The 21445-nt window shown below is 39.5% G+C and overlaps 1 protein-coding gene across 2 annotated transcripts; it reads right to left on the bottom strand.

Moving 5' to 3' along the window:
* Window positions 1-559: 559 nt before the first annotated feature.
* ap1g1 (adaptor related protein complex 1 subunit gamma 1) lies at window positions 560-21405 on the bottom strand. 2 transcript variants are annotated; one of them, XM_041061525.1, is made up of 24 exons: window positions 21302-21405; window positions 14930-15133; window positions 14671-14795; window positions 14133-14274; window positions 13841-13937; window positions 12482-12558; window positions 12058-12066; window positions 10631-10726; window positions 10464-10544; window positions 10278-10376; window positions 10134-10189; window positions 9919-10032; window positions 9671-9811; window positions 9149-9203; window positions 8807-8929; window positions 8573-8662; window positions 8321-8445; window positions 8082-8186; window positions 7790-7931; window positions 7288-7414; window positions 6988-7092; window positions 6637-6797; window positions 5650-5748; window positions 560-5505 (listed from the first exon to the last, which is right to left on the bottom strand). In XM_041061525.1, exons 2-24 carry the CDS (start codon window positions 15128-15130, stop codon window positions 5404-5406), a joined length of 2472 nt encoding a protein of 823 aa, XP_040917459.1. In that variant the 5' UTR covers window positions 15131-15133; window positions 21302-21405; the 3' UTR covers window positions 560-5403. The 2 variants fall into 2 exon arrangements, with proteins under 2 accessions (XP_040917459.1, XP_040917531.1); XM_041061597.1 differs by lacking the exon at window positions 12058-12066.
* Between the last annotated feature and the right edge of the window lie 40 nt (window positions 21406-21445).

Raw genomic sequence — 21445 nt, 5'->3', positions numbered from 1 at the left:
TTTCCCAGACTGAACGAAGTGATCAGACATGGAGGTGGGGGCCCTGACACACACAGAGCCACCGAAGCTCACCTCTCGGTATTTGTTGAACATGTATAATAGTAGCATACTGACAAATGTGTTTAACTTAAAAGCCCATCATATCGGTGTTTCTCTCCTTGTCACAGCTGATTATGAATGCAGGTGATGTCGGGTCAGAAGGCTGAGCGTGTGGTGCGCTCTGTGTGTGCCTGACAGCACATGTAGTGATCACTGCAGCGATTTCACACACACACTTAATACTGGAGAAGTGAAAGCCTGACACCCGCCACAACCTGGAAAATGAAATGTGTGAAAGGCATTCTTTTCTACAATCGGGTTTCAACGATTTCAAACAATGAACAGTTTATGCCTAAAAGTGGTAAAAGGAATATCTGCTTTTGTATAAACGGTTTTGCAAAATCTGACTCTTCCCCATATCAATCATCACTAAGGAAAGCCCCAAAGCCTTTAGACTTTGAATAGATCAGATTCTTACCCCATACCACCAAACCAAGAAAACCAACTACCAGAGTTGAACTAGATTTTTATTTGAATCTTTATTCGCTTGATCATTTTCTCCAACCCAAAGACAAGAATACACAGCATAAATTGAAAATATCCCATTTAATAGTTTACAACTTTTCATCTGTAATCATCATTTCATACTTTCAGTCTAACATTCACACTCACCTTGAAGCCATGGAACTGGGGTTCAGTTCATCATGTCAAACTTGACTGGAAAAAGTGAACCTCATGCCTCCACCTTCCCCCTCCCCCGCCCCAACTAATCAGATACCATATTGTTTTACAGTCAGGACAGGCCTGGGGGGTTACAAACAGATTTTGTTTTCAAAATACAATGGATGCATTTTTATTTGATTAAACAAGAAAAGTGAACATGGTGATACTCCAGATGTTCTCCCAAGCCCTTTACACACTGAATTCACCCCCAACAAATAAAAACACAAAAATCAATTATCCAATTAATCCAAACGATGGACGTGCGCTTTCAGCAGCCTCTTAAAAACATTAACAGTACTGTGAGCACTATCTCAACAACTTCCTACTGTACATGTTAGTCCTGACCCATGAAGGTGGTGTGACAGATTTTATAATTTGAACTTTTCTTGCATTTCAAAAAGAATCTCAGGTCAAGAGTAGAAATGACATTATTTACACTGTTATTTTTTTTTCCACATGCAGCTCAGAAGCTGAAAGTTGAAATTGCAGCCAAAAAAAAATCATGTCCTATCTAGATAAAAGACATGTCACACACCGTCTCTCAGACATGGTTATTTCTCTCTCTCTCATTCGCACTCTCTCTCTCTCTCTCTCTCTCTCTCTCTCTCTCTCACACACACACACACACACACACAGAGTAATATAACTTCAAACGCTGATCACACCGCTGATAGGTATTTGTTTCCGTCTCTTTTCGTCCATTTAAGTTACACTGTCCAAAGCACTTATGTTGGGTTCATTTCCATTTGTACATATAAAACTGCATGGATTACGGTATCATTGAAAGAACTGATCGGATGTGATTAACAAGGGTACATACTGGTTGAATAAGACAATACAAACAACACCAACATAAACATTCAGGAATAGATGCATGAAACTTCCTTTCCCATCCCGTCAGCCTTCCGTTTTGCACAGCTCCCCCTTGTGGTTATTAGCTTGTGGCACAGGCTTGTCCCAGGTTTGTTTTGGGGATGGTAAAAACAGTGCTCCGAAAAACACAAAATCAAAAAGATCTTAAGTGAAAAAGAACTGATCCACTGCCTTCTTCCCTCATTTCCTGCCAAAATAGTGAGGGCTCAGATTAATCTGACATGATGGGTTGCAGCCCCACCTTTCATATTAGAGACTGTAAAGAGAAGCTGAAAGATGTGCCATGCAGAGGCAAATAACCCCAGCGATCAGGGACGAAAGGAAAGAAAGGAAGCCAAAAGAAAGCCCTATACAGCTCAGACCCAGGGAAGGGTGCTGCTGCTCCAACATACATTTCTGGATCCACTTTGGACACACACACACACACACACACAAAAGAAAAATGAATCAGCTCTTGTCCTGATAAAACTCTATTCCAACTTAAACCTACTGGCCATAAAGGGAAACAATATATATCAGTATTGTTAAAACCCTCCTTGTGTGGCACTAGTAATGGCCTTGCTTGGTTGAGACATGACGCTTTTAGGAAGGTGCTACATGGCAGACAAAAAGATAACCAGGCAACCAATGAGAGCAAACACGCCAAAAACCAAGGGGCATCATTTCACAGATCTGTTTGTAGGTAGAAGGTTTAAGTGATGTGAACTGTCCAGAGCGTAGAACACTAAACCACACATAAGGCCAGAGGGAAGAGTTATATCTTAGCAAGAAGCCTGTTCCTCTTCAAAGGAGGGCATAGATACATGAGGTGTTTGCGGGGCAGGGAAGCAGATGAAGTAAGGTGCCACTTCTGCCGCTGTGCAGCACTGTGCTTAGGTTTCTCAGTAGTACAGTACGTCATTGAGACAGCATCTGTAAAGACAGACTCAACCCTTATCTCAACGTCCAAAAGGAACCCCATCAAGTAGTCTAAGGACTAACCAACTATCTTTGTACAAGAAGTAACGATGACACATCTGATGAAGAATAGTAAATCAAATGCAGCTCAATTGCACCCTTTTAAGATTCTGTTTTGTACATATATGCATACAATTATTCTTCCTAGCTAATCTTTTAAGTCTTCATGTGGGTTTTATTTAATTTGATCAGCTTTAGTTTGTTTTACAACTATATACAATGTACAGGCAGCAGATCATATATCTTTTACAGTGAATGAGTGATGATACAGGGAAGTCTTAATAGACTAATGCTGACTAGCTCTATTTAGACAATATACATTGTGAATAATTGGAATTTTTTTTTAGAAAATGGTATCTAAAAAAAGGATGAAAGATAGTACAAGAGACAAAATTGTAAAAGCCCTCAATATGTACAGAAAAAAAGCCAATATAGCATTTGTCAACAACAGAAAAAAAAGTTAAACTGAAATAATTTTCTCCATATACACATATCATAGCTCAAAAATATTTCCAAAGCTAATAGTCTCTCTGATTTGGTCACAGAAGTTAGAAGATAGTGTGAAGCATAGTGAAAAGAAGTATACAGCCTGATTGAACATCTGAGGATCTCAACACAGCATCGTAGGGCTGCTAAGCTCGTTAGGTAATGAGATGTACAAACTACCATTAGTTTCTCACATGTAGATGCTCCTCTTGATTGCAAATTCATGACTAAACAAAGCTGTCAATCTACTGCCACTGAAAGTTAACAGAAAGAGAGAACATTGTGAGGTAATAAGGTTACTGTCCCCGACAGCATGGTCAGAATTCTGATTTGGAGACGATGAGAGCCCAGAAATCATACGAACAGTCACCACAGAACAACCTGTCCCAGTACCTATACAATAAAAGGCATTCTATTCTATTCTATTCTACCTCTCCAGGTGATCCGAACTCACACTTCAAAGTTTGTTGACGGGAGGGAAATCTTAATGACATTTCACTTCAGTAGAACATTTATACTTTTTTTTTTTTTTTTTTTTAAAACACTTTTAAACCTTGATGCCAGCTTATGAAAAGTTTACATCTATTAGCTGCCACAGTCTTTGAGATTTGCTTTGTTTTTAGGACTCCAACAGGCATTTTTAATGGACAGTCTGCCACACAGTATAGGGGAAAATGGTCAGGATTGTGTAGGTATTCCTTAAGTTTTTGTCAAGACTAAGACAAAAATGACATTTCTGAAGACATCCGGGTAGGTCAGTATTAGTGGGTAACTACAATTAATTCATTATGAGATATAGAATTGAAAAAAGCAAAAACTTATTGAATGAAGTGATATACCAGTTCAAATCCATCAGAACCACTTCTCTCAGATTGAAAACACGATCAGCACACAAGCAGACTTACAAAACAAAGCTCATACAGAACTCAATAGTTCAGGGGCTTTTATCTAGCTAAGTCAGAAAGGCACATCACTTTGATATCAGGCATAAATAATTAAGTCAAATTACTGCAGAAATAAAACAGTTTCACAAAAATAGTGCCAATAAGATGAGTGTCCCCATCACAGAAGACAGCCATGAAAAAGAAGACTTGAGGGAAAAAAAAAAAAAAGCATTCAGTGCATGTAACTACATTCATAACAAGCTTCATTTACATGTATGTGCATGGTGACTAAGTTCAACCAGGTTAAACAAATCCGAGATGTATCTAAATTGCGAGCTAGACTGTGAGGACACAGATGCAAGAAAGGTTTAAACATAGATCCCCAACACAAATGCAATCAACTTGTCTTCAGATCGATGTCAGGCTTGGATTATATCCATCCTAATGAATGAACATCCTCAGACTATGCAAAGCAATTAACCGTTGAATTTAATATACACATCTAAAACTAAAGCTACAGATGAGATGACTTCAGGAGACCTGTGTGGGAAAGTCTGAGCACGTTCTCTGAAGCTGCCCACAGGTGATCAAACTGGGCATGCTGGATCTGTTCATGCTCTTATCATTGTGACAAAACAAATGTAGACTACTTCCTATAGAAACATAGGATAAAGAGATCTACTACCAGAACCGGAAATTCCCTCCAAGCTTGAGTCAAGGTGTGATTGTGATCCTAACAATGTTCAAACATGCTTTAAGCAAATTAATGTAATTCAAAATGAATACAACTCTCTGACAAGTTATATCATTCATGATATGGAGGGTCAAAAAAGGGGTTATCCAAGAAGCTTGTGAATACACTAAATAGACCTTTCAAAGCTTTTACTGCTGCCATCATAGGACCGAAGGTTCATACAAAAAGTCTGAATGCAAAGCCAATCATGAATATCCATGGACCAAAGTTTTTCAACAGCATTTTAGTTTAATTATAATTTAAAATAAAACTATGGTTACTGCAGTGCTCGTAATGAGCAACACGTTTTCTCTACAGTGATTTGAGTGGTAAAGCGTACCACAGTGAATGGTGTGCATATGTGCTTTTGTGGGTGGTAATGGTGCTGGGTGGAGGGTGTATGTGAAAAATAGTACTAATAAGCAAAGAGATCATGGAAACCAATTAAGAAAGAAAAGAGAAAGTTCATTGATTGATATGTTTTCCCAATTATTCTGGTGATGTCAATAGTCAATAGGGTCGTCGTAACATCTGTATTTTTCTCCTGTGTTAGATGCTCTGCTGCTTCCCATGCAACTCAAGGGCAGCGGTCTGCAGTGACGTCACAGGGGGATCCGTTGGAAGAAAGGAGGGAGGTGAAAGGAAAATCGTTTTCATAGTTCCCTTGGTGGGGGGGGGGGGGCTTTTAAGAGCAACAGAAGCAGCTCATCACTGCCAGGACTGAGGGGGGAAGTTATTAACCTCAGCCAGGTCTTGCACAGGCGAGCCTTTGTGGGTGTACGTCAGCTTGATCCTCATTCGTAGCTGTTGCTGAAATTTTGTGAGGATGATCGGGTTTATAAAAAGAAGAAATTCTTGCAAATCATTTAAGGCTGCACAGGTCTTTTTGTCCTTTGTGCTTCAAAGGACAAAAAAAAAAACTGATCAGACACAATTTGTGAAGAAGAAACTCACCTTCTGTGGGTTGAGGACTCTGATGACCTGTGTGACAGTTCCCTGGTTGAGTGCTGGGACAACATTGCTGCTAGGGGAAAGGAGCTGCAGCTGGAATGTCTGAAAAAACAGGTAGTGGACAGTATGTCAGATGAAAATTAAATGATAAGAATGGAGAGATTGGGTCATTACAGCAGTATAAAACAGAGATGTTCTTATTGATTGGGCACTGGCCACAGATGTTCAGCTCAAATTACTCAATTGAACTGTTCAAATTTATTGATCAGATAAGGTGATTGCAAAACAGTTGATACAGGCAAATAAATGACACGCCTCAGTCATTTTGTTGTCTAATCCATCAAGGCAGCCAGACCTCCATGACACATAAGGCTCGTCTTTCTGTCTAGCCAAACACAGATTCAGAATGGCACTCTTGGCAATGGTGGGATGTGTAATGCTGTCAGGTAAGCAGTATGTTTGGGCTGCTTGGTCAATACTGACGGCCTGTAACACCTTACTGAAAGTTAACAGAGAGGTATTTTCTTAAAACATGTAAACAAGCTTATTTTTGAATCTTTCACTCCTTCCTTTCCTGTTTTGTTATAAACATTTTAGACTACTTGTCAGGCCAAGAAGACTTGTGGTCTCAATAACATTTCCCAATAAAATAGCCTATGGTTTTAAGTCTAACTTTGAAAATAACAGGGATAACAAACATGAGACCAAAGTGATGGCATCTTATTAAAGCAGTAGATTTCTGTAAAATAAATATATAAACAAAAAAAAAAAAAAGGAACTGGCGCACAGGTGTGCGGTGTTTTCAGGTGAATGTTTTCAGTATTCATGTAGGTTCTGTATACATTATTTACACATTGGTGTCATTGTATGTTATTAAACTTGTCATGTAAAACCAGTAGAAAACTGGAGGCCATTCACATTATATCATTATATAACAGAATATATTGCAATTCAGCCTCTTAATATCAGTATCTTACTGCGTCTGCTTACCTTTGGTACTGCAGCCTGAAAAACAAAGTCTGTCATATCTGCCTCTGTTGAGTTGGAAGCATGGATGGTGATGACTGCGATGTTTGGATTGGGGTTAGCTCTCTCAAATGTGAAGTCTATTTTCAGACCATTCTTGTTGTATGCCGTCATCGGAGGAATACCTTTATGGAGATTTCAGAGGAGCAGACCAACAACCGATTTAGATATGTGGTAACTAACATTTCACTGGATGTGTCTGGGTAATCCAAGAAAAGAAAAACAATATGATCAAGTGCTTTAATACATGAGAACAATTCCACAAACTATTGTTTATTTGGCAGCGGATGGTCAAGGAGAGCGACAGACTCTCACCTGCAGCTGCAATGTCATTAAACAGGGGCTGGGAGGAGAGGCCATCCAAGAGGAAAGAGGGTTGGGAAGTGGGCACAGAGGGAGCAGGAGCAGGGGCTGGACCTCCTGGGAAGGGGAAAGCAACACACCAGGGTTTAAGAGGGAATAGATCGGTTAAAAAATACATACAATGAACTGTTTCCATGTGTCAGCAGATACAAGTTGGACACTGCCTTCACACTGGGGGCAAACAAAGGTTTATACCAGGTCCTTGCTTTGCTTTAAACAGGGTAATAGAGAGGTTTAAATAAAGCATCCTACCACTTAGCGAGAGGTCACCCAGCAGATCAAGCAGCTCTCCTCCAGATGAGGCTGGCTTGGTGGGCATCGTGGTCTGGATTACCGGCACCACATCATTGCCACCAAGCAAGTCTAATAAATCATTAGCCTGGGGACAAAAGCAACGCGTAAACATGATGAAATACATGCATATTTCTATGTGTACACTATTAATGATTTATTAATTATTTATAATACCATAAACATTTTAAAGAAAGAATTATTATCAGTATGCTTAAATTCCTGAGCTAGGTATCAACTATTAAAAATAATTCTATATTGTCCAAGACAACTTAATCTAGTCCACTTTTGGATTTTAGATGTCATGGTGTGAAAAAGTATTCTGCTAACTGCTTTTCAGTTCAAGGTTTGCATGTTTAAATTCTTCACATGTCAGTGTTTTATATTATTTCAGGAGTGCTGAGTGTTTTATAGGCAAGCTCCACTCCAGTAATTAACATAAAGTAATTAAACCCGTCCTCACCTGGTTGGCTGGCTGGGTGACAGGTGGTGGATGCTTTAGTTCCACAGCAGAGGGCTCTGCCTCCCCATTTGTCTGTACAATCTCTGTGGGGCCATTAGTAGCAGTTTTCTCCATAATGGGCATTCGCTCGAGGAGAGCTGGCCTGTGGTCAAGGAACAAGCAAGGTGTAAGAAGGGAGACAAAAGATGGACCAAACTCAACTATGTGAGAATGTTCCCAAATCTACTAACTGGCACAATGTGGCTGTGATGGATGTGATAGCAATTTCTGGTAGAAAGTAACGCGGTTTCACCTCATGTGGTCGTATTTCTTGAAAAGCGCGTTGTACTCCACAGCTCTCTGCTGAAGCTCCACATCGATGCTACTGCCATATATGGAAACCACCTTCTTGATTCGGCTAAAGGAAAAATGTTAAATGTTACAGGTTAGCAAAGGGGGGGAAACATAGCATTTGTTACGACTGATGAACTTTGTCACTTAAAACATTTACTTTGTCAAGTAAAACATAGATGTAAAAAGGCCACTACTCACTTAACACTGCTGAAGCGAGTAGACAGCTTCATGATGGCAGTAAGGGAATAACCCCGGGTCACAGGTGTGGACAAGTTGGACACCAGGAGGCCTTCCAGCACATCCAGAACTTCATCCTCAGTCACCTTAGTTCAAAAGGAAAAGAAGAAAAACGCAACATCTGATGACCTAGAGTTTCTCTCAGGTTCTAGGTTTGTCTTTAATTTCTGAGTGTGTGTGTGTGGTGACTGGCTTGGATTCTTCCAGGTGTACCTGGATGGGCTCCTCCTCCTCACACTGTCCAGACACTAGCAGGTCCCCGTACTCTCCTATGCACCAGGACGCCACCTGCACTAGAGGTTGCTACAGAAACACAGGGAAACACAAGTCAGAGTCTGATGCACTCTTAAGCTAGCTGGGAACACAAAACAGTCCATTACACAATCAACTGTATGCTTCAAAGACGGACATGTCCCAAGTCATGACCAAAACCAGAACTGCTCTGACCTGTGAGATGTCATCAAGCAGCGCTTTGTAGAGTCTCTGTACTGTGTAGGCATGCATCTCCACACTGTTAGTGATGAGCTGGATGAGGTTGGGAACGGAATCATCTCGCACATAGCTTCCTGCCTGTAAGGATGAGCAGAGATGTCAGTGAGAAATGAAAGTGAATCTTAAATATTTATTTATAGATTTGCAGTAAAACGAAAGCAGGGTTGGCTGCAGAGGTCTGTTACCAGATACAGTGAGACCATTTGTGGTACTCACACTTGCATCATTATGAACACTGAGAATCAAACTGAAATGAAAGACATTAGAGGTACTGCAATGTTTCTGTAATATACATACTGTTGTCAAGACTCTCATAATGGTGTCTATGTGCCATCTTTTGGAAGGGGCATACCTGTAACACAAAGAATACACAGATCACTTCCTGAAAAAGGACTGAAGAAGAAGAATCAACATGTAAAATCATCTGAACTCGGCCAGGAGACAAATGCTGTCAGAAAAGAAATTGTTTCAACATAGTCTGTCAGACGATGGATCACTCATTTTATCATCACACAGCATTTCAGCATAAGCCATCTCCTGTCCACTGTGGTACCGCAAACCCTGAGCTTGATGCATGTCAGCCTACGTTTCATTCTGTATTGTGTAAAACAGGTGAATTGTATTCCCTCTTTCCAGACATGACATTTAGTCTACTTGTGTCTAATTCATGCAGATAGTTACTTCTAACAGGTTATCTCAACCTGGACCTCTGTGCTGTAAGTACTAAGAAGGAAAATAAAAAGCTAAAAATGTCTCTTACAACCAAAGCAGCTGAGTACAACTATAATGTGTAGTGCTGTCTGTGTGTCAGTGCCATACTTCTCTGCAGCTAGAAAGACTCCTGATGCACAGTCTGCTTTGAATTCCGGGTCACAGGAGTCCAGGAAGTAGAGCAGCTCCTTCATCATGCCTCGAATATTGTTGCCGTTCACCAGGGCGAAGCTCAGTTCCATCGCACGTCTGCACAGCAATGAAAAATAAACCAAGGTCAGACACAACAAGGCTGAATAATAAGAAATGTAAAATTCTAATTAAAGCCACACGTGTACTGTAACATTGTGAATCACCTCTTGATGGACACGTCCAGGTCTTTTAAACAATCCACAATGGTGCTCCGATGCCTCTGCACTGCATTATGGTCTGTCTGTACTGTTTTTAGTAGGGATGTCAATGCCACGTATCTGGAATAGAGAGTTAAATTTAAAATGTAAACAGGGATTCAAAATAACATTTTGGAAGACTTAATCTTTGCAAGGTCAATGACTGCAGGTGAATTAATTACCTTATGTTTTTGTCATTGTTAAGAAGGAAGCGACCTAGTATGTTAATGGCCAAGACCTGTAAGAGGAAAGGCATTTAGGCAGGGAAAAAAATAGATTTAAAAAAAAGCTCACATCAAGTTTTCCTTTAAATTAAATTAACTCACCCTCAGTCCACTTTCAGACTTGATATCCATTATTGTGAGTACAGTCTCATACAGGATTGCATTGCCTACGTTTTTACTTGTCTCTGTGTTTGTTGCAACCTGCAAGTATATACACCATTCATTTGTCAGAATAACACTTCATCCACAAGCTTTTCAGTGAAGGCGATGACAAAGTTGAATTCTAACCTGTGCAAGAATGTCGTTCATTGCTTCACTGGAGTCGTCATCACTCTTGCCTAAAATTCGCAGTAGTCTCAATATCCGCACCTACGGAAAGAAAGAAACGGTCCAAACAGTCCGAAATCTCCACTTAAAGTACAAGAGCATCTGCATCAAGAAAGAGGGAGATGTACCTGCAGGAAAGGGTCGCTTATGCCTGACACATCATGCTCAGGAGAGTATCCAGACATGATTAGGTTCTTCAGGATTCTCACCAACTGTGGAACCAGCTACAAAAAGATCAACAACAGAAGACAAAGGAAGGGGTGTCACAATATTTGCGTGGATCTCACACAGTTTCTACTTTTCCTCATCAACATTTGTGCAACATTGTTCTTCATTAACTTTTACAGCTAAAAATGTCTCAATTTTCATTGGCAAAATTTTTGAGGTTGTAAAATCAAAACCTTGATTGTAAAAAAAAAAAAAAATATTAAGTTAGAACATTTGGCTTTGAGAGAAAGGAAAATGTGCAAACACATTTGTGTTACTTATGAACATGGCTAAATAAATTGATGTGTACTCAAGATAAGAAATTAATTTAGTGCCAAAAATGTATTATATTAGCACAGGAAACTTCTCATCACAAGAACTTTCTAATCTATGTCATTCTGTCAGTGCCTTCCAAAACAGGCTATCAAAACGTAACCTTAATAGAGCACTCCAATATACTGCTGAACAGCTTGTATCTAGAATTAAATTAGATGATTGGGCATCTTTATCATCTCTTTGCACCCAGCACAGAGATCTTTGAGGTCTATGATGTGTTCAGCCTAAACAACGGAAAGGTCGACAGTGGGGAAACTGCTAGCCAAGTTCTTGGAAATTCTTAGATGGAATTCTGACTACTCACTAACAAGATACAGCCTGTAGATTAAACAGGTCTGGAGCAGTCAGAAGGCCTGTTTTTTCACCTTTACTTTTGTTTCAGCCAGCTTCTGGTCTTTTTGACACACTTGACTAAACATGATCCAAACCAGATCACTTTACAGAGGGTGCAGAGCTTAAAGTTTTCTACTCTGCTGTAAGTATGCCGGTAAAATGCCAGAGAGTTTAAAAGAAAAAAAAAAAAAAAAATCTAAACCTTGGACATCCTGGTACTATGTTTGCCAAACTTTTAACTCTTGCTCAAAACAGGAAAAACACCTATCCACAATTATACAGACCTATGACAGTTACTGACATTACACAAAGCTACCCCCTTACAGTGACACAGACACAGTGAAAATCATCTGCTCTTGGTGACAAAGCCTGTGGCAATCATGTGAAAACACACCCACCCAACTGCTTTTTAATAGACAGTGACTGAATGAGTTGCATATTAGGAAAATAATGACACTCAAAACAATAGTGAAAAATGTATCTGACAAATGGACCAAATACTCATTGATAATATTCAAAGCACTGACATAGTAATGATCACTGTGAAAGTTGAAGAAATCAAAATTGTAAAACACAACATGACATTACTCAACACAAATCTGGTTACGTCTGAGGTGACTGTGAGGAGTGATTACTATTTACAGCATGCACCAGCTATGAGATCAGAATGTACTCTTACCTTCTCATTCTAACACAATGCAGGAATTGTAACAAAGACAAATGACAGAAAAAATATGAGGTAGATGTTAGGGAGGGGAAACTGGAAATCATTCACTTTCAGAGAGCTCAAAATAATGTTTAGATCATGAGCATGAGGAGTGGTGCTTCTGGCAGTTTTGTTACACCTAGAGAAGGAGAGGTACAGCAGCAGTTGAAATACAAGAGGAAAAGACAGTGGTAGGAGATAAAAGATTGAGACATATTTTGAAAGCAGAGGAAGCTTGTAGTGCAATCCAAACCTCAAAATGCTTAACATGTTTGACTAGCTTAGCTATATCAAAAAGAAATGTGTACGCAAAGGGAGAATGAAATGTGACATGAGCTTAAGACAAATGCATAAGTAATTTCTTTAAGGCCATTTGCAGAAGAAGATCCGTTTGTACCTTTCTGAAGTGGGCCAGCATGTCAGGACTTCTTTCACACATTTCAGTGAGGAGGACAACCGATGTATGAAGAACACCTGGGGGAATACAGACAGTAAAAGTTACAAGTTTTGAATGAATACGTTGACAAGAGTTTGTCTGATTTTGTTTTCTACATCACCCACTTGTTACCTGGAAATTCAGACGTGTTAAACAAAACAAAACAAAACAAAACACACGAGACTATGTTAGTGTGCACTACTGTTATAGACACTCCATGAGTTTGAAGGCTTATCACAGCCAAATCACTGCCCACAGATTTCACAAATCCGAAGTTATCATGTTGACAGTTATTGTATCCTCTGTATGGACGATTGCGAGGTTAACTGTGGCAAAAGCTGAACTAGGTTCAACTGTTTTGCCAAAAGAGATTGCTTTTTTTTTTTTTTTTTACTGTGTTACTACCACGCAGTGCTAAATATCTGCCATGTTGTTATATGATTTACGTACATTACAAGACATTTACCAATATGTAGGCTTGTAGATCGTGGTACCAGTCAGATGTCAAAAAATATGAGATATTAGCATACAAATGATTAACCACAGAGGGCATCAAGTGACAGCATCATTAATCTGTAAGATAATCACACTGGCTAATCATTTTCTAGTGAGCTGATCTGGATGTTGTAAGGTTGAAAACTCATCATCTGAATGACAGCAGTGTAAGACAATGGTGGCTGAAGCAACACAACACAAAATATGTCATATTTTTAAAAAAAATAATAATAAATTGAAAGTTTACGTTCTACATGAATCAATAATTTAGTTGATTTTAATCGATGAATGAACTTGTTTACATCAATGAGAATTCTGGGTGTTTCAATGAAAGTAAACGCATAGTCCACAGAGAAATTCCAGACAATGCCTAGTGCTAATTTGTCTATCTTGTGGCCATGTCACATCATCTTCCATTTATACATTATTCAGTGAATTGCACTACAGAACAGACAGTAATGATCTATAAAAATAGCATCCAAATGAATGCATTTTCAAATTGTCTCATCTGAAGCAATCACTATTGCATCACCGCACAATGTCAAAGAAGATATTTCGAGTTATTTTGGCACCGTTATTAAAGAAAAAACTTTTCCTGTAGCACATCAGCCCTTTGTGGGGGAAACACAAGCTCCAGGGTTTATGACAGACTCATTAATTTCACTCTCCTCTGCGAAGGACATCACAAAAAGGACATGAGCTGTCCAGCTGTTCTGAGCAAAGCACTGTGAGTGGCAGGAAATAGGACGAAGTCTGCACTTGTGTAGGACGAGCACATTTCCCCAGGAGCCAGCAACTGCACTCTGACAAACCGTTTACACTTACCATGATTCTTCTCGCTCAGCAGGTTTTTTGTGGCTGGAAGGAACATTTCCATAAGTTCTGGAACCTTCCTGATGACATGAACTGCACACAACGCCGCCTGTCAACAAATATTTACATATATGACAATCAATGGAGAAGAGGCTCCAACCTTTGACACAATATTTCAGTTCTGAGAGATAAGTGTAACTGTATACACCTCTACATTTTCATTCAACCACAGTTTTTTCAATGGTCAACAACAGATTTTAGATCCTTCAAGTACCCATATATACATGACAACAATGAGGCTTACTTTTTTCCTCAAGTAGGAGTTTGATGTTTTGAGCAGCTTCTCTACCTCCCCTGCCAGGTCACGACACATTTCTGAGGAACCCATGCAGCCCAAAGTGCACAAGGCCAGGCCCTGCACATATTGTGTGCTGTGATTCAAGTCACTGGTGTGGAAGAAGAGAGGGTGAATAAGCCAAGGAAACAGACAAGAATACATACAAGGAACAACTTTGATAACAATACTAAGATATACAGGGATATATGAAGGACTCTATGGAGAGGGGGAGTTTGATAGAAAATAAGTTAAAGTAGATTAAAGGTAAAAAAAAAAAAAAAAAAAAAAAAAAGATTGTGAATAAAAAAGGTTATGATAAAGTTTCAGCAGCAGGTAAGATAGATTTTGGGGTTGTGCCCAAATCACCACTGACTGACACTTAAAGCAAAAGTCATAAATTTCAACTTTAATGAAGAACAAATCAATGTACCTGTCAACTTCAAACAAGAAACATCCTTAAAGAAGAATATTAAATATATTAACCCAGGCTCTTGCCTACACTTACTTCTTAATGCAATTTGTCATTAGTAGGTGGACGTCCTGCCTCTCATCCAGCAGCAGCATAGCTCCCAAATAACCTATCCGTTTGTCAGTGAACTTCTGGGACGCAATGAGCTTCAGGCACTCCAGCTGGAAAACATGTCATCATGTCACAACACAATACATGGGTCTGAGCCTTGCAACAATAATATCACTGGAAATCTAAACAGCTTTTCCTAAACATTTTGCCCTCCAAGTCATCTTCCCACCACGACCAAACATACCTGCCCAAAGTGTGCCGGGTAGCCCAACATGTGCATATAAAGTAGCTTTGCCACATTTCTGCAACGGTATGTGTTGTCTTCCTCTCTAAAGGACGAGCGGATGGCTGCACACTCTTTCTGGATCATCTCACGCTCCTCTGCCTGGGTCCGTGCTGTCCGGATAGTCCGGATCAGCTCCCGCAGTCTGATCGGAGCTGGCATTCTCTGAAAAACATGAAGAAAAGAAAAAGGTCGGCACCTATTGCCTCAGGGTTGGAACGAGACTAGACCAAACCAAAGCAAAGCAAAGCAGAAAAGCTCCAGTTGTAATGACAAAAACTGGAGGAAAAATAAAACTCTTCACGATAAAGTATTTAATATCACTTGCACACCTCAAACATGTCAGGGATTACCCCCCGCACCCAGGTTTCTTGTGCACACATAGATGTACTAACTGAAACTAAAAAGATGGCACTAAGGAACATGGGAGGAAAAGAAGTTGTGTTTTGGGGTCAAGAGACGACCTTCTAAGGTATGATTGACCTACATTTCTTTAATAATATTAAAGTGCACAGGGAAATGAGAATGGCAGGTGAAATTTCATTCCCTTGCAGAGAAGCTTCTGAGAGCGCACAAGCTTAAAGCCACAGGAAGAGGTTTAATTATTTATAAGTACATGATTAGTTGTGAGAATAACTTCTCTTATGTTTACTAAGACCCAAAAAAATTCCATTTCTCAAAAGATAGATAGATAGATCCAACAGTTACTGTGCTTGTTTTGATCTTCAAAACAAGCTACACACATACATACATGGTGATGAGTCAAAGCTGCCCCATCTGGTTGTTGTAATACTAATAAGAAACAAATTTTTCACTGAAGATGAATGAACTCTTTAATGGAGCATGACAGGGCGTTCATTTGTGAGAACTGAAACATATAATCCGAGCAGTCTAACAAGTTTTAACAAACAAAATGAATATTGAGAAAAGTAAGATGTGATAGAGCGCAATTCATGAGCAAGAAGACAGAACTAAAACTTGGTTATACAACAAAACTTTGTTTTTAAATTGGAATTGTTTTCATCAGGCAGACAGTTGCATTTAATGGCTCTTTGGATTTGTTGCAAAATCTCTTCAGGGCCATTCCATTCTGTACCAGCTTATTCAGTATCATTAAACTTAGACGTTTCCATGATTACCATGGCACAAAATGCTCTGTGACTACTGCAAGAACTATGAGAGCAAGCTGATTCAAATTCTTTAATAAGCCAGACAGTATCTGTCAGGTTGTTAGAGCTGATTTCAGGAGTTTCAAACAGAAAAGCTGTAATCTCACTAAATAAATCAATCTGACACAAATACATTCATTTGAGAAAATATATTCCAAGTTTGATTTTTTAAATTACCAATGAAATTTAGGCAAAGAGATTGTGGATATTATCTTGGAATTTAAAAAACAAACCAAACTGGAAAGTTATTAATGTTGGTCCCTCTTCTTAGAAAGGGGTTCATTTTGTCTCCCATCTCATGCAATCCTTTTATCTGGTAACATGCAGTGTATAATTAAGCTGCTACAGCAACAGAAACGCTGGTAATTACTTGTTGAGCAAATCCATTTTCTCCATCTAAGCACCCAGTGCTGAAGTAGGTGTTTGGTAGACAGAAACAGAGTATACAGAGCAGAGACCTTTAAAAAAAATCTTATGATGTGTAAACTAGTGGATGGTGCTGCTAATACACAACTTTGCTCATAAATAATTGTGAGACTGCACTGATAACTTCTTTATAAAAGCATGTTTACAACCTTAACTGACTAGCCATCAAAAGATAGAAGTCACAGTCTGTCTGTGGTTTTATTGTCCAAGTAAGGTAGAGGATTCCACCTTCCCTAGATAATTACTACACCCCAGAAAAGGTTGCGTGAAGAGTGTTGTGAATTCTGAAACAGGCTGCCTAAATAAAATATTTTAGCATTTCTTTGTAGTTATGTTAGCATTTATTGCTCCATTTGGATTGCTGTCATGCTAAGCATCAGAGGTACAACTTTCAAAGGGGAGATTAGATGCCTGCTGATTTGTTTCCCCCTATGATTTTCACAACAGGTGATCCTATATGCAGTGTAACACCAAAAACAGCTTTGTCTTGTGGCTCTGTTAAACTGTTATACATAGAAAAATGTTGATGCTATTGTTGTCACGAGACCCCTGCTATAAGACTTGTGAAAATCTTACTAGGTTTTGAGCTGGCTAATTGCCACAGCGCCTTGTATGGAAAAATCAACTCCAGCTCCTGTTCCCACATGACACAAACTTCGAAAATTTACAGAGCAATAAGGTGACTGTAAAGAATGAGCTTTAATTTAACCTAGCATCAACTTTAGATCTATTTTTGACCAACCTGGCTGCCTCTGATTCCTCCTTACAAACCCGTATACTGAGAAGGTTGCAGTATTTTTTTACCTGAATGCCCAATGGAAAAACTCCCTACCTTTTCTTATCATTAACTATCACTGACGAGATCAAATAAAATTCTTTGAAACTATGCCAGTCTACTGAGGGAAATAAGGATCCAGATATAAAGAGAATGAGGACATCCTTTGTTGAATGAAGTGCTGGTTTCTAGAGAATCTAAGAATTCACTGTGATCAAAGAGGAATGGGGAGGGTGGTCAGGAAAGGCCACAATTTAATAAAGCCAGAGATCTACTGTCTGCCTTAACACCATTTAAATTACCTGAGCTGAATAGACCTAGTGTTGGGCTCCATGAATCATGGCTCCATGAATCATGGCTCCCCGTCTCTTGCTGTGCTTGTAATCAAATGTGTACACATTAAAGAAGTAAGTAAATCCAGCCTCTGCTGAGAGCAGATTAAATTACAGTTCCTCATTCTTGCAGTTGCAGTGTAACGGAACATTCATCTACAATCAAAACAACATATTTTTTATCATCCATAATTGCTATTACTCTATCTGGGAAGTGGAAGTGTCTATAGTTTAAAAGACAAAACTCAGAAAGAGAGGTTACACATTCTGTAGATAGATCAAAAACACCATAGGACGGGGGAGCTGTGAGCTTATTCAATAGTTGGGCAGCAACAGTGTAGAGTTCAATAACCAAGGTCAGCTTTATTCAGCCTTTCTACAAAGACAAAAAGGCAACTGTTCTGCTATATATCCAAATTACTGATTGAGGTGGTGACTACACAGGCACGTCACTACAGCCTGTGTAGATTGTGTCAGACAAAACAATTCAGAGTACCTGAGGATGTCTGGCTCAAAGATGACAGTGACAATTTGGGTCATTTGGTCAAACCAAACAAAACAGCAGTAATCAGACGAAGCTTAGCTGGCAACATAAAACCATCACAAACAATTTATCAGAAATCACACAAACACAATTATACTCACAAAAGCCATGACAAAAAATTAGAATGAGCTATTACAGATGGTTTTAGATGGATTATGTAATATCGTTAACATATCTTTCCTATATAGGAGTACTTAGCATGTATTCTGAATTGTTCATAACAAGCTTTTCCTCTCATGAGATTGGGAGAGTCAGCTTAGATTAGCTTTCAGGGCCTGACAACCAGCAACAAGCAAAAAGCATGCCACACCTCCCTTTTACCACAGGGAGCAGTGAACCTGTCGAGCCTGAGAAATCATACTTTAAGCATCAAGAGCTTAAAACAGTTAAAAATGGTTTTTACTTAGATTACAGAACGCCAGGAGGACTCTATGGTGAGGAACTGAAAACACAGATGTAACATTACCTGCTACCTTCTTTTGTTGGGAAAGAACTGAACGGTTAAACTAGACAAAAAAAAAGTCATCAGACGGCTGCAAGATGAAAAATATACAGAGCAACCACTGGGGAGAAGCATTTTCCTACTCTATTTGGCAGCCTGTTGTAACCTGCACTTTGTCTCTTTATTTTCTCTATGCGCTCAACTATGTACCCTGATGTTATAATTGAAATACTATCAAAGCAGACCACTCTGTTCCTTCTTATTTCACCAGCTCTATGTGATCAGCTCTGCATAGCTACAAGTAACTGACAATACTGCATAAACATACAACACTGAAGAGCAAACATGCAAGAGTGAAAAATATATCAAATACTGTCAGCTATACTTTATACTCTGATTCCTTCAAGCACATTCAAATGTTGAGTCATGCATCTTAATATAGGGTATGAAATGTATTTGACAGTCAAACTATTAAGAGCAGTGTTTCACATGTTGACATTTGGGACCACCCAAATAGAGAGCCCCCCACTTTTATGGTTTTTGATTTTTAATAAATAATTTCTTCTTATCAAACATCTATGTGGAGTTCAGACACAGGCTGAAAGTGCCAGATTGTTACACACATGTGCAAACAGCGCATGAGTACAAAACTGCTCACCCCATGGTCCTCCTAAGGTCAACTACCACATATACCACATATAAATTCTCTGTTCTCTGTTGAAGAAACCGTTAAATGTATGTGAAATTACTTGTATATGTTCAAAGCCCAGTGATCAGCAGAGACAGCAGAGAGCCATTACTGAGCTAAATTCTAACTATCTGGCAAACCTGTGGATTAATAGCTGAACCTGTAGAGGCTTTCCAGTTGCACAACAGGTCTCCAATCAACAACCAATGAAGGTCTAACGAAGAACTGGCTGTGTGCAAACACGATTTCATACCCTAAACATCATCATCATCTTTTTGCTTCCAAGATGCTGGCTCGGTTAACCTATACAAATAGTTTTTTATTTGGCTTTGTTAGGTCCCAATGTTTACAAAGCACCGAACTCTACTAATGCTAACTATAGTACTTTCTCCACTCCTGACATTATGGGACTGCAGTTACTATGAGGACATATGTTAAATGTCAAATGTGACACCAAGACAAGTGGCGATGCTTGCTATACACTGTGACTGGCTAGCTAGGAACACACTGGACATGCAAAATGGTGGATACTCCAGCCTAAGCCCATCTACCACAGGTGGAGGGTTACACTGACATACCTCAGAGGTTTGTGAAAGAAGCATGAAGTGACAATGTGGAGATTGAAATGCAAAGTCAAAAAGATGTACAAATGCAAACGTACCAAATAATGAAAAAAGAAAAACAACTTTGCAATAACTGCTAACCCCCACTGTAAATAAGGCTTTACTTGATGCACCTGCTAAAGGAAGTATTATGACATAACTGAACCATTTCAAACAATCATTGTACAGAAGAGGTAGTTCATATTTTGAAATGGCACAAATCTTCTAGAAATACCTACAGCTAATAAAAGGGATCGGACAGATGTACAGGAATCACCAACGCTACTCGTCACATTTATTTGCTCACTTCCTACTTAGAGCTGACTTCCTTAACGTTAACCTACGAACTGTCCCATGACAATGGATGATCCTTGGATGAGATATACGCATTCTTAAAAGACGTGCATCTTAATGCTACTTTCTTAATGAAGGTGTTGACGAGGTAACTTAAGAAAACTGTACCAAAATGAGTCAACGTCCTTAAAACACGAAGCTACCTATCGTGGGCTTAACGGATATCCACATGCAACGGTGGCTAACGACTGAAATGTTCACAATTTGTCCAATATCAGGAAAGTCTGACATCATTACGAGGCTTCGAGCCAGACATGAAATGCTTACATGTTACTTTGCTAACGCACATTACACCTAGCAAAAGTCAGCTAACAACGAGCTAACGTTGATATGCACCAGTATTTTCAGAGAAAGGGCAACACATTTGGATGGCAGTACAGCAGTAGCGTCACCTTGGTTGACATTATTTGTTAAATGAAGGTTTACATCAACAGCATTGTGCATTATTATCGAATTGAAACGAGAGGCCATTGCAAACTGAGCATGACACCTGAATCTGATCGCCGATTGATCAGGACATGATGCAGTTCAGGCCTCCTTGAAGCATTTGGATTATCAAGCTAGCGAGTCCTCAGTGGCGTTAGCTAGCTACCTGACCACTCATTTGTTTCTGTAGAACTTAATCCGAATACTATATGAACCAAAAGGGAAAATGACACTTGTATTCGCTTCCTAGAAATATATAAAACACAAATTTGGCATTACGAGTTGTCACGATGATTTTGACTTAGTGGGGGACCACACAACATAAACGGCTGTGGAGCTTCACATCCCTAGCACAGCAGGTAGTTAGCCGGGCTACAGCTAAACGGGTAAGCTAACCATGCTAGCTAAATTAGCTGCTGACAGGCACAACCCCGGTGCACTGAGGGCTGCGACTTCCTATGCAGCGCCACAGTGAGAGTTGTCAACGTAGATACAATCTAAACACTGGCGATTACTCACACGTAAAGACATTTTCATACACTTCTGCCGAACCATTATTCTTAGAAGATACTTACTAGCCGTAGTGATGCCAGAAAATGACTGGAATCGTCTCTATTAGCAATGGAGGGAGGAACACACTAGACATGCAAAATGGTGGCTACTCCAGCCTCAGCACATCTACCGCAGGCGGAGGGTTACACTGACATATCCCAGAGGTT

Source organism: Toxotes jaculatrix, chromosome 1 (assembly GCF_017976425.1).
Source record: "Toxotes jaculatrix isolate fToxJac2 chromosome 1, fToxJac2.pri, whole genome shotgun sequence".
NCBI classification, from domain to species: domain Eukaryota; kingdom Metazoa; phylum Chordata; class Actinopteri; family Toxotidae; genus Toxotes; species Toxotes jaculatrix.
This window is presented reverse-complemented; position numbering and strand designations above follow the sequence as displayed.

What these genes read in the sequence shown, in the direction of transcription:
- ap1g1 (XM_041061525.1), bottom strand. Translation starts at nt 15,130, where the DNA reads ATGCCAGCTCCGATCAGACTGCGGGAGCTGATCCGGACTATCCGGACA. An exon ending in ACTCGCTTCAGCAGTGTTAA is followed by an intron (nt 8,187 to 8,320) that starts GTGAGTAGTGGC and finishes TTTTTCCTTTAG; the next exon opens with CCGAATCAAGAAGGTGGTTT. An exon ending in GAGTCCTCAACCCACAGAAG is followed by an intron (nt 5,506 to 5,649) that starts GTGAGTTTCTTC and finishes ACAAAATTTCAG; the next exon opens with CAACAGCTACGAATGAGGAT.